Raw genomic sequence first — 13,545 nt, 5'->3', positions numbered from 1 at the left:
GCTGGAAAGATGCTTCCCGCAGCAGACCTCGTGAGCAAACTCACCCTGAGCCTACTCCAGCCACTGACATGCTTCCTTCGCTTGGCTCTCCCTTCCAGGTCAAACTCTCCGACTTCGGGTTCTGTGCGCAAGTGAACAAGGAGGTTCCGCGGCGCAAGTCCCTGGTTGGCACCCCTTACTGGATGGCGCCAGAGCTCATCTCCCGGTTGCCCTATGGGCCGGAGGTAAGAGGGCTTCAACTTCCTAAACCTCCAGCTTTGCCTAAACAGAAACGTTTTCAGCAGATGCTGAAAGAATGCAGTGAAGGCACTTGCCTGATATCAAGAGGCAGGGAGTTCCAGAGGGTATGTGCTGCCATGTTCCACTGATCAAAGCGGTCAAGTGGCCATTTACGTGGTTTTGATGAAGTTCTCATTTTCTCTAATCAGCAGATATATTTTTTTTGCCTCCGTCGTCCATCCTGAGCTTTCAGGAAGCTGTAAAATCCAAATGGAACGGAAAGCCTGCTACCGGGCAGACTTGCTAGTCCAGTAGGGCCCCCATTTTGCAAACAAACCAGTTACAAAACTGTCCTGGCTGGGGGGGGGGCGGAGGCACCTTTTGCTCTTGTTGCCCTTTCTCAATTCCCCTCTCCCCCCTCCCCCCTCCTTCTGTTTCAGGTGGACATCTGGTCCCTCGGCGTTATGGTGATAGAAATGGTGGATGGGGAGCCCCCTTATTTCAACGAGCCCCCTTTGAAGGCCATGAAGATGATCCGGGACAACCTGCCCCCCAAGCTCAAAAACGTGCACAAGGTAAGAGACTCCTTTTCCTTCTCTCTTACTTTTCCTTGCTTGACTTCCCCACCTTGGAAGGATCAGGTTCAGGACCGAAATTTGATGTTGGGCCTCTAAGGATGAGGATCACAGGGTCTGGGTCAGGTCATACGACGAGAAGCAGTGCTGAGCCATTTGGGTTAGAGAGCCAGTGTGATGATGATGATGATGATGATGATGATGATAATTTTATTTGTACCCCACCCTCCCCAGCCGCAGTTGGGCTCAGGGCGGCTAACATCATAAAACTAACACAGTATACAAAGAATATAAGAACATAAAAACAGGCACTCAATTAAAATACATCTTAAAATTAGTTCAGAGGAAATTAAAATCTGGACAGATGGCCGTCCATTGGTAAAATTGAGAGTGATTAATATTCTCCAGGGCCAGCTGTTACCACTGGTCTTATAAAGGACCTGTGAGCAGGCTAGGAGGCCTCTTTAATGCTTGTTCTTATACAGAAAGAAAATAATCAGACTGAACCGCGACCAAAGAACCAGCGGAACAGCTCCGTCTTGCAGACCCTGCGGAAAGATGTCAAATCCCTCAGGGCCCTGGTCTCTTGTGAGAGAGCGTTCCACCAGGCCGGGGCCACAGCCGAAAAGGCCCTGGCTCTGGTCGAGGCCAGTCTAATCTCCCTGGGGCCTGGGATCTTCAGGGTGTTATTATTTGCAGACCTTAAGGTCCTCCACGGGGCATACCAGGAGAGAAGGTCCCGTAGGTACGAGGGTCCTAGGCCGTATAGGGCTTTAAAGGTTAAAACCAGCACCTTAAACCTGATCCTGTACTCCACCGGGAGTCAGTGCAGCTGGTATAGCACTGGATGAATGTGCTCCCGTGGCGAGAACCCCGTGAGGAGTCTCACCGCAGCATTCTGCACCAGCTGGAGTTTCTGGGTCTGTTTCAAGGGCAGCCCGACATAGAGTGAGTTACAATAATCAAGCCTGGAGGTGACCGTCACATGGGGATCATAGTGGTGAGGTCAGGGCGAGAGAGATAAGGGACCAACTGGCTTAGCTCGGCGGAGATGAAAAAATGCCACCTTTGTTGTAGCTGTAACCTGCACCTTCATAGAAAGGGAGGCGTCGAAGATTACACCCAAACTCTTGACGAAGGCGCTGGCACTATTTGCGCCCCTGCAAGGGATGGTTAGAGAGCTGGGCTAGGACCTGGGAGAGACCAGGGTTTGAATCCCAACTCAGCGAGGATGAAGCTCACTGGGTGACCTTTGGCCAGTCACTGCCTCTCTCAGCCTAACCTACCTCACAGGGTTGTTGTGGGGATTAAATAAGGACCTGAAGGAGCGTCTCCACCTCCATCGTTCTGCCCAGACACTGAGGTCCGGCGCTGAGGGCCTTCTGGCGGTTCCCTCATTGCAAGAAGCCAAGTTACAGGGAACCAGGCAGAGGGCCTTCTCGGTGGTGGCGCCCTCCCACCAGATGTCAAAGAGAAAAATAACTACCAAACTTTTAGAAGACATCTGAAGGCAGCCCTCTTTAGGGAAGCTTTTAATGTTTAATAGGTTATTGTATTTTAGTGTTTTGTTGGAAGCCGCCCAGAGTGGCTGGGGAAACCCAGCCAGATGGGCGGGGTATAAATATATTATTATTATTATTAGGCTTGTATAGAGGCATTCCCCCCCCCCAGCTTAACTTTACATGTGCATAGAAAATAAGCCATATTCTTAGAGTAAAAGCGATCCTCCATCAAAGCATATACTATAATTCCGACTGCAGGTGCTCCCCCTTCCTGTTTCTGCCCTCTTTACCCTTCTGCCCCAAATGCGGCTCATGCCCCTCCTTTCCCCTCCTTTCTCCGCAGGTCTCTCCCTCCCTGAAGGGCTTCCTTGACCGCCTGCTGGTCAGGGACCCAGCCCAGCGAGCCACCGCCAACGAACTCTTGAAGCACCCCTTCCTGGGGAAAGCCGGCCCCCCTTCCTGCATCGTGCCCCTGATGAGGCAGAACCGGATGAGATGAAAGAGGCGACATAAACTAGACCATCTTACCAAAGAGAGAGAGAGAGAAGACACCTCCGTCGTCCCTGGCCAACCCCCCACCCCACCCCAACGGCAGCTGGAAACCCTCCAGGGACAACGGGCCCCCCGTGGCATCTCCCTGCTGAAAGAGGGGGCTTCTCTTCCTTCCTCCGGGCGGCGTGGCCAGGGAGACAGCTCACCTCTGCGTTCCACCCTCAGGCCGACCCTCCCTTGAGGGACTCCTCTACGTCCGCCGCTGATGCTGGAGACACAAGTCCCACGAACAACTCCCACCTCCGGCGAGAAGGACGCCCTCTCTGCGCCACTCTTCCGTACTACTGAGCCCGGATCAGGGTTTAGTGCCCTGGAGGGAGGGGGGGTTGTTGTTTTTTTAACAAAAAGACTGTAACATTTCCGATTGCTGTTTAGCCGTTCATATCACACAAGTCTGGGGCAGCGGCGATTTGGGTGGGTAGGGGAGAGATCGTAACACAACCCCTCTCCGGTCCGAGTCCCCTCTCTCATTCTTCCCTCCTTGGTAGCACGTCTTTCCTCCCAGATAGCGAGAGGACAGAGGTGGCAGGGGCCGTTGGCAAGGAGTGTCCCAGAGAGGGGGTGGGAGGGCAGGGAAGCCCCCCTCCCCACAGTCCGGTCAGATTTCTGGGGACTTCCGTTGAGCCAAGGTTGTCTCTCCCCTCTCCCTGCCCCCCAAGAGCCAAACCTGCCTTGGATTTTTAAGCTGGGGAGAAACGCTGCTTCTCTTGGTATTGGAGAGGAAGGGAAGGAAGCGAGGTGGGTTTTCTCAGGGGCTCCCATCTCAGGCAAACGAGACTCTCAGCTCTGCAAAAGAGCCCTTTTTTTTTTAGAAAAGAAAAACCTCCCTCCGTAATTTCCTCCGTGCTCTTAACTGCCAGTTAAAGAGTTTCAGGCCCTCTTCCCAAATCGAGACGGCCGCTTCCACCTACCCAGCCCGGTTCTCTCGTTTTTAAAACGCTCCCTCTTCACAGGGGTTGTGCCCTTCCTGAGCTCCTTCCCCAACCCACGTCTCCCGCTGCTCAGGCAGGAACTGCAGTCGTCACTGGGGATCCTGACCCGGGAAGGCTGCTTTTAATCGCAAGTCTGCCTCTTCGTCCCTGGTCTATGCGCCTCTTGTCGCCGCTTGGCCAGAATGGAGCTGCCCTGGCCCCTCTCTCCTCCTTGTCTTCTCTTTCCCCTTTGCTCTTTCTCCCCGCCTGACGTTGCCGCGCTGAGCTTGCTTCCTGCCTTCGATAGTGGAAGCCGTTGCCCCTCTGCTTGCTCTTGAGCTTTGTACTCCCCACCCCAGGCAAAATTGCGACTAGCAAGTTTCTTCGGCCTGGAGGGCAGGCTGGATTTTTGGAAGTCCCCCTTGTGGGCTTTGTTCTGCTCTTGGCCTAGGGTGTGCCAAGAACAGGCCTTGTTCTGGTTTTATTTTTTGTCCTGTCTCGCAGCGGGGAGGCTTCCTCTGGACTTCTCCTTTGTGGCTGGTGACGCTCAGCTTGGAGGGTGACTTTGTCTGCCGCTCGCAATGTCACAAGTGTGACGTGGGGCTCCTGGGGTCAGGCGGCTGCGCGCCTCTTGGTGTTGCTCACCAGACCTGGAAACCTGCAAACCTTGAGCATAGCCTAGGAAGCAGTGTTAGGCAGGACAAAAAGGGAGCAGGAAGAGCAAATGAGCTTCCTGGGCGTTTCTCTGTGAGACTGAACCCATCCGTGGTTGTGATGCTCTGTCGCTTTGCTCCCCTCCGGCTGAACAAGCAGTGGGATACCAGCAACAGCGCCTCTCCTGTCATTGCACCCCACCCCAGCTTATTGCTAGGCTGGGGGGGCGAGAAGATAGGGAGATCACTGCTCCTACCTTCCTAGTCTTTAAAATAGAGGCCAGTACGAGCTTGCAAAGTGGCACTTCCCATAGCTCTTGCATTGTTGGCTTTTTTTTGGGTGGGGGTCCGCTTTGCCAGTTGTTGGGAAGCAGCAGCAAAAGCCAGAGACCACCCCCTTGGCTCCCAACATGTCCCTGTGCGCCGTCTTGTGGCATGGGCAAGGCAGGAATGTCAGTGGCAGGACAGCGGCTTGAGAGATGAAGGCCTCCGGGTTTGCTAGCCCTGGGTTAGATCGGAAGCTCAGGTCCGTCCTTCCCTCTGGGTTGGAGAGGGCTTGAGCCCCCCATGGCAGGAGAGTGGGGATGGGTCTGTCATTCACAGCGCTTTCTGGAAAGGAGGCTTGCTTGGGGGCCCAGGAGACACCGGGAGTCCCCTGGTGTGAGGGGAGGGGAGCAGACAGAGGTCCCTCCCCTTTGTAAAGTAGGTGCGGCTGCCTTGAGGAACAGAGCTGGCCTCCAGAGGTCTCCACCCGCCTCCTTGCCACACAAGGCACCCCCTCCTTGCATGCTTGTACATACAGGATGGGCTTTTCTGCATGCAGGGTTACAGGGGAAGGGTTTTGCGGGGTTTTCTTCTTCAAGAGTTTGGGGGACTCTCCTGCTTCCTGGTTTTAGGTTCTTACGGGTATAGGTTATGCATCCCATTTGCCGTGGAAATGCTTTTTGGGGGCGGGAAGGAAGCACCCCGCTTTCTGACGCCCCTCCTAGGGCTCAAAGGGCAAATATTTCTCACGTGCCCCTCCACGAAACCAGGATCTGCCTGTTGCTGCTTTTGCCGCTCTCCTGGCAAATTTGCTGTCAGTTGCAACCACTCTAAGGGGCGGAAAACCCAGGTGATTGGTTTTTAAGATCCTGTGGGTTCCACTCCTTATCTCCACTGGCATTAGCCAGGTGCAAACTGGCATATTTTAGGAGGGATTTGCAGGTGAGAAAGAGCCAGCCTTGGTCCACACAGGGCAGAATTCCTGCAAGGGTCCAGGACTGAGCCCCTGTCTGCCGATGCTGTTGGCCTGCAATGCAGATACTCTGCAAGACATCCTCTTCCCCTGTTTGCTTCCTGCTTCTGGTGCTTTTCTTCTCAAGACTGGACAGTGCTTCATCTCTTCCAATCTCTAGAGGAACCCTTGCTTGCTACCGAGCTCACCTGGACCTTCTTTCCTAGCGCACCTTTCCTCGAAGGCTTTCTCGGCTTTGAACCCAGAACAGGCTAGTCTTCGAGGGCCTAGCAATCACTCGAGCTGCTTCCTGCAGCCAGGACCCAACTCCATCCCTCGTGACTTGGCATCACCACTCCAACCCCTTTCTGAGAAGCTGGGTTTTCCCACCTCCGGGAACAATTCTTTTTGTAACTCTATATACTGCAGCTTTAAATCTGAGCCACCCCACGGACTGTTCATCTCCTGGTAGCTTGCTGACAAATGGAAGGAGGTGGCAGCCCTAGAATCTCTGGCTCCTGAGTGCTCACTTCCCCTCTTCTCACAGCCGTCTGCTGCCTCCGCTCTAGGAACTGGTTTCCCCCATGCACACAGGGGGAAAAGAAACTATTTTTTTATGGCACTAACAGAGATGCACAAACACTACACTTTCCCTGCAGGGGAAAAGACTTCAAATCTCATCCTTTCAAGGTGGAGGGTGATAAACTCTCAGCCTTCCCAAATCCCACATAACACTATATCTTTCCCCCAGTTCCCTGAGACGCAGGACTGGAATTTTAACCACAGGCCCTGGCAGAGAAGCCTCGCCCTGTCCCACAGAACTGGCCCCAGAGCCACTCCCTCGTTCCTCCCCCCCCCCCATATCCTGCCTCCTTGTAGCTTGAAGATTTTTATATGACTGGAGGTTTAGGAATGGGGGTCTTGCTCCCCTCCCTGTGAGAATGACTACTGATTCATTTCTGTGGGTTTTTGTTACTTTTTTAAAAAGAGAAGTTATTTATATTGCATTTTTTAAAAAACACACAACAGTATTTTGCGTTGGGATGATTTCCCCCCCCCCCCATCCCCTTTGGATCTGTTGTTTCAGACAGACTGCTGTGACAAATTCTAGTAAGACGTTCTCGCCATGAGTTGTATTGTATAAAGATCCTGGATTCTTCATGTGATGAGATTTGGCTGTGGGTTTCTTTGGTTTGGTTGTTGTTTTCCCCCCTCCCTCCCCCCTTTTCAAATGTGGTGTTTGAATTTTGGGTGAAAAGTTTTAAATAGTCAAAATTCTAGTTTTACAATTACAGAGGCGTGCTCCTTCCTTTGTTTTTAACTCTCTCGGGTCTTTCTTGGGAGGTTCTGTCTTCTGGGTTGGCGGGGGTGCACATTAAGAGCGAAGCCGTCCGACGATTTGGATCACGAAACACACCTCTTCCTTACAGATGCAAGAGGACAGAATTGTAGAATCAGAAGGGAGCCCCTTCTCGAGGGTCAGCTAATTCAGCCCCCTGCACTGCAAGGATCCCAGCTAAGCGACTTGGTACTGAAAACGTGCTCTCGCCCTCCTGATCAAAATGCTCTGGCGGGGGGGGGGAGACCCTTATGAAGAAGAATGAAGGAAGCCTTATAAAAAGGAAATGTTGCAATTGATGACTTCAGCTACAGGCTGGCCGGCTATATATCTTCCAGCCATGATAAAGTGGTAAAATTTCTAGATACCCTAAATGACTGTTCCCGAGTACAAGGAGCTGACCAGAGGGACGGTGGCCCTGGAGTCGTGCGGCACCCATCTGCTGCGAGATGTTACTGAACTGCTTGACAACAATGGCCATAGTTTTATTAAATTAAATGGCCAGTTGCCAAGAAGATCCAGTACAGGCAACCAGAATGATCGAGTAGGTGGAGAAATCCCCCCTACGAACATCTGGGTTATTTTTAGTTTAGGGGAAAGGTAAGAGCTGATCTGATAGGAGTGTACAGTGGTACTTCTGGTTGCGAACAGGATCCGTTCCGGAGGCCCGTTCGCAACATGACAAGAGTGCAACCCGCAGCGGCGCATCTGCGCACGCGCGGTTTGCCGCTTCTGCGCATGCGCGTGATGTCATTTTGTGCGTCTGTGCATACACGAGCGGCAAAACCCAGATGTAACCCTTTCCGGTACTTTGGGACGTAGCCTGAAAGAACGTAACATGAAGCAGACATAACATGAGGTATGACTGTATAAAATGATGCATGGCATGGAAAAAGAGGATAGAGAAACCTTCCTTTCCCTCCTCCTAAGACTGGAACTCGTGGGCCTCCAATGAAGCTGAATGTTGGGAAGATGAAGGGCAGACAAAGTCCTCTTCCACACAGCGCAGTTAACCTGCGGAACTCCCTCCCACAGGAGGCAGTGGTGGACACCAACTTGGAAGGCTTGAAAGAGGATTAGATGAGTTCGTGGAGGATATCAGTGGCTGCTTCTAGCCTTGATGGCTGTGTTCTGCCTCCACTGTGGGAAGCAGGATGTCTCTGAATACCATTTTCTGGAAGCCTTGGGAGGAGAGAGGGATCTCGTTCTCCAGTCCTGCTTTTGGGCTCCCCTTTTGGGAATCTGGCTGGCCACTCTGAGAACAGGATGCTGGCTTGATCCGGCCGGCTCTTACATCCTTGTAAAAGACACCATATTTTGAACCCTCTCGTTGCCTTCATGTGGGGCAGTAAGCTGGTCTGAAATAATAATAATAATAATAAATTTTATTTATATCCCACCCTCCCCAGCCGAAGCCGGGCTCACGGCGGCTAACAACAATCAAATAATCCAACATTCTAAAAACATTTCATTATAAAAATTAATAAAAATCAAATTGATGGCAACCATTAAGCAAAATTCTGTGCAGATTGCCAGAGGAGGGGGTCAGGCTGCGCCCTGACCAAAGGCCTAGTGGAACAGCTCTGTCTTCCAGGCCCTGCGGAAAGATGTCAGGTCCCGCAGGGCCCCAGTCTCTTGTGACAGAGCGTTCCACCAGATTGGAGCCGCAGCCGAGAAAGCCCTGGCTCTGGTTGAGGCCAGCCTAACCTCTCTGAGGCCTGGGATCTTCAGGATGTTTTTATTTGCAGACCGTAAGCTCCTCTGTGGGACATACCAGGAGAGGCTGTCCCGTAGGTACGAGGGTCCTAGGCCGTATAGGGCTTTAAAGGTTAAAACCAGCACCTTAAACCTGATCCTGTACTCCACCGGGAGCCAGTGCAGCTGGTATAGTACCGGATGAATGTGATCTTGCAGCGAAGACCCCATAAGGAGTCTCGCCGCGGCATTCTGCACCCACTGGAGTTTCTGGGTCAGTCTCAAGGGCAGCCTCTATGATGTGCTACTTTCGATGTGAAAAGCTGTTTCCACGGTTTAGCATCCCAATGCCTTTCCCTGGCCTCTGCGCCCAAATTGATGCAACCATGAGACCCTCCTACTTGTGCAGCCACAAAATGTTCCTGGTTTTGGTGGGCATTTGCCACCAGCAATGGATTCAGGGCTCCCATTTTGTCCTCCATATGAGATCACTCTTGCGGGCACCAGGTGCTGTAAATACGGACCAGTTCCCCGCTGGGAGAGGTTGCTTTCAGTATGGCTAAGAAGAGATCTCTCCTCCCCGGGGTATAAATTAATGAGTCGGATGAGCTAGCAGTGCACTTGCCTTCAGAGCACACACACACTTCCCAGTTGGGTTTTGAAACAAACAAAACAAGTTGCACCAAACGACTATAAAGCCCATTTTCTAGCAACGCTTGGAATTTCCCCTGCTTCCCTCGAGCTGCTTTTAATAGCCTGCAGCCGTTGCATCAAGAAACCTCAAAGCGCAGCAAAAAGATTCTAAATTAGTTTAAAGTGTCTGGGCAGGTGAAGGGGAGAGAAGCACTATTAATACTAAGAATACACAGTGGTGAATTTTATTTTATTTTTAAAGAGATAGTCCATTGCCTGAGGGCACCTGCAATGATTCTTGCAAAGTTCTTGTCTATAATGACGCTGCTGGGTCCATTCAGAAAGGCAGGCTATAAACTGAGAGCTGTTCTGAACATGCATCACTGGGGGAGAAAAACAGATATTTTAGGTTAAATGAACAAAGCTTTCTAGCAAACCAGTCGACTGCTATGAGACTTAAATGCAGCGACATTTATTATACAGTATGTTTACTGTATTAGGGACGCGGGTGGCGCTGTGGGTTAAACCACAGAGCCTAGGCCTTGCCGATCAGAAGGTCGGCGGTTCGAATCCCCTCAACGGGCTGAGCTCCCGTTGCTCGGTCCCTGCTCCTGCCAACCTAGCAGTTCGAAAGCACGTCAAAGTGCAAGTAGATAAATAGGTACTGCTCTGGCGGGAAGGTAAAAGGCGTTTCCTTGCACTGCTCTGGTTCGCCAGAAGCGGCTTAGTCATGCTGGCCACATGACCCGGAAGCTGTCTGTGGACAAATGCCGGCTCCCTCGGCCTATAGAGTGAGATGAGCGCCACAACCCCAGAGTTGGCCACGACTGGACCTAATGGTCAGGGGTCCCTTTACCTTTACCTATGAGACTTAAAGCAGTTTGAGTAACTTGCCGCACGCTGACCTATAAAAAGTAAATATGCACATGTTTCAGAACATCACATGACCTCCAGTCACTGCCATTTTTATCGCATTTATACCCCACCTTCCTCCAAGGAACAGTTCTCCCGTTCCCCATTTTATCCTGGCAAAAGCCCTGTGAGGTAGGTCAGGCTGAGAGACGGTGACTGGTCACCAAACGAGCTTCATGGCCGAGCAGTGATTTGAACCCTGGTCTCCCAGGTCCTAGTAGTCCAGTCCTCTTAACAACCAGACCACCACACAGTTCACTGCCTGCTTTGGGTGCCCAGCAAGATCAAGGTCTAGGACGTGCTGCTGCGTGGGCTTGTGGGAGAGACTCCTCTAAGAGTTTGCTCATGTTGTAAAGAAATTTCCCTCTGTGGCCTTTGTGCCCACCCACATCCATAGACACCGACCTACTTTCAGACACGTAAACATCATAGGCTGCTAAGGCGGTTGCAGGAGTCTACGGAAATTTGAACCCACTGCCTTCTAAGAAACTGGGTGGCTGGTGGGTGGGTGGGTGGGTTGCCCCCATACCTCAGGACTAAAAAACACCTTTGAGCCCAGATATGTGGGGAGGTGTTAATTCTGGTTTTGCTGCCATTTAAAAGGGGAGCGTTTCTCCCTCCTCTGCCCCCAGCCACCTCCAAGCCTTCCAGTCCTGCTGCAATGGCTGTGGTGCTCTGCTTGCCACCTACCCAACGGGTAAGATAAGGAATTCCAGGTGTTAAGTTGTGGGTGAACATATCAGACGACACAGCGATTCTTCAAACGGCTCTTGTTTATTCGCAGGCCAGAACAGAACTGAACTGAAGGGTTCAGCCAGCCTGCTTATACAGAGCTCCACTACAACGCAACTGTAACCACTTTCTGTAACTATCCAATCACTGAACGTCACTTTCATTCCCCTATTTGCATATGTGGACCTGAGTGAAAACTATCTAAAGTATCCCCCTGCTGGCCCAGGGTGAGAACTTCAGTACATAACACCTGGTATCAAGGTCCCACCCAAATCTACTTAAGCAACACCTAGGAGCGGCTGTAAAGTTTCTTTCGCCAGAATCCCAACCAGTGTTAAGAAATCAGCCAGTGTGTGTGTTGCAACTGGCATAGGTCCAATTGCGACCATGTGGAAATACCTGGGTACCAGGTTGGCAACTGACCTCTCCAACTTCCTCAAGCAGCTCAGCAGAAAAGCTTTTTTTTTTTTTTTTTTGCTTTTATATCCCACCCGTTTCTCCAATAAGTACATGGTTCACGCCATCCCTAAGTTAAACCCTACAATGACCCTCCGAGGTAGGCTAAGGAGGGCTCCAAGGAGTCAGATGAGCTTCACGACTGAGTGGGGTTTTTGATCTTCGAGGTCCTAGTCCTAGTCTAACCACTGCACCCCACTGCCTTCCTAGAGTCGCCCTGCTATGAGGCAGCTCTATAAATTAGGTAGGCAAACAAATATGGGGAAAGCCAAATGTCACTTGGAGCAGGATCTGAGATGTCTTCCTTGGGAGCTTGAATTTGGTTTATTCTGGATTGTTTTATTTGATCGTAGAATTGTAGAGCTGGAATGGCTCCCACCGGTCATCTAGTCCAACCCCCCGCCATGCAGGAATGGTGTCTTAATGTCTTGTAAACCGCTTTGAGATTTTTTTCTTTATAAAGCGGTATACAAATGAAAATAATAATAATCAAACACCACTGCAGAAAAAGGTGCCCAGACATTCTGTTGTGGTGACCATGACCCAGGTTTAAGGTGCCATTTGGTGATTAGCATATATCTGAGTTTCTAACACTGAATTGGGACGCGGGTGGCGCTGTGGGTTAAACCACAGAGCCTAGGCCTTGCCGATCAGAAGGGCGGCGGTTCGAATCCCCACAACGGGGTGAGCTCCTGTTGCTCGGTCCCTGCTCCTGCCAACCTAGCAGTTCGAAAGCACGTCAGAGTGCAAGTAGATAAATAGGTACCGCTCTGGCGGGAAGGTAAACGGCGTTTCCGTGCACTGCTCTGGTTCGCCAGAAGCGGCTTAGTCATGCTGGCCACATGACCCGGAAGCTGTACACCGGCTCCCTCGGCCAATAAAGCGAGATGAGCGCCACAACCCCAGAGTCAGTCACGACTGGACCTAATGGTCAGGGGTCCCTTTACCTTTACCTTAACACTGAATTCCCAGCAGGACTGTGCTCTTAGGTGCTCTGCTGACACCTGGCTCACCTGTGGCCTTTGACTCCCAATGTCCCTCCACCCCTGACTACTTACTGGTCATGTTTTGGGGGTGTGGGTTGCCATTCAGCAATGCCTGGGGGCCTGCATGTTCCCTATGCCTGCCTTGGAGAGATGCTTGCTCCCCACTCAAAACCCGGGGGTGTGGGTGTGCGTGCAAAATGAAAGCAGGTTGGCACGAGCCAATAGCCGCAGAAAAGATCTTCCTTTGCACGGTGCAGAATTAACCGCCATGAACTGGGATGGTGCCCTTGGTTCATTTTATTACCGGTTTCCTATTCCACCCTTTTTCGAAGGAGCTCAAGGTGGCGTTCCTGGTTTTCTCCCCTCCCCATCTTCTTATCCTCACAACAGCCCCGCGAGGCAGAGAGGTGGTGACTGTGACCCAGTGAGCGGGGATTGAGCCGCGGTCTCTCCTGGGTCCTAGCCCAACACTCTAACCACTACACCGCACTGCCTCACATGCCCATGTTGGCAGGGAGAGCTGGTCTTGAACCCTTCCTGCTTCCCAGGAGCTCCTTTGGCTTAGCAGCCATTTGGTCCGCTCAGGACGGCGGGGGGTGGGGTAGGGTGGGGTGGAATCTGCCCTCCCGGCCACCAACAAAAAACAGAATAATGGGAGATCAAGTCAAATTCCAGGAAAAGCAGCCGGAAGCTCAGTGAAGCATGCAGCGTGCTCCAGAGTTGCACAATCTCCGGGAGCGCTCCTCTGTACGCTCTTAATTAATAGAGGAGCAGGCACTAGGTGCAGAAGGGCTGGGGGCTGATGGGAGTTGTAGTCCAACACATCTGGGCGGCACCACGTGGGCTGGGGTGCGCTCCTCCCTCGCCAGAGGAGCCTCGGGTCCCCAGGTGTTGATGGACTACAACTCCCATCATCCTTAGCTAGCATGACCACTTGGGGAAAATGGCCAGGGATGATGGGAGTTGTAGTCCAACAACACATGGCGACCCAAAGTCCGGGAAAGGCTGGGTTAGAGTGCCGGAATGGGAGCTGGGAGAGATCAGGGTGCAAAAAGCTCACCCTGGGTGTGATCCTGGGGGGTGGCCGTCACTCTGCCCCTCTCAGCCCTAACCTACCCCGCAGGGTTTTTGTTGAGAAGCAGGGAGATTCGAACGATGTGCGCC

The 13,545-nt window shown here is 52.0% G+C and overlaps 1 protein-coding gene across 7 annotated transcripts in view; it reads left to right on the top strand.

Moving 5' to 3' along the window:
- Nucleotides 1–3,207, top strand: part of PAK4 (p21 (RAC1) activated kinase 4) — a 73,942-nt gene extending 70,735 nt beyond the window's left edge. For all 7 annotated transcript variants that reach the window (XM_081018742.1, XM_081018746.1, XM_081018747.1 and 4 more), the window contains 3 exons: nucleotides 99–224; nucleotides 660–794; nucleotides 2,640–3,207. In XM_081018742.1, coding sequence (XP_080874868.1) covers nucleotides 99–224; nucleotides 660–794; nucleotides 2,640–2,795 — 417 coding nt within the window. In that variant the 3' untranslated portion in view covers nucleotides 2,796–3,207. The remainder of the gene's footprint in view (nucleotides 1–98; nucleotides 225–659; nucleotides 795–2,639) is intronic.
- Nucleotides 3,208–13,545: the final 10,338 nt, after the last annotated feature.

This window comes from Podarcis pityusensis, assembly GCF_964106645.2.
Source record: "Podarcis pityusensis genome assembly, chromosome: 8".
NCBI classification, from domain to species: Eukaryota; Metazoa; Chordata; class Lepidosauria; order Squamata; family Lacertidae; genus Podarcis; species Podarcis pityusensis.
Note: the sequence above shows the minus strand (reverse complement) of the source record. Positions and strands in the feature narration are given on the sequence as shown.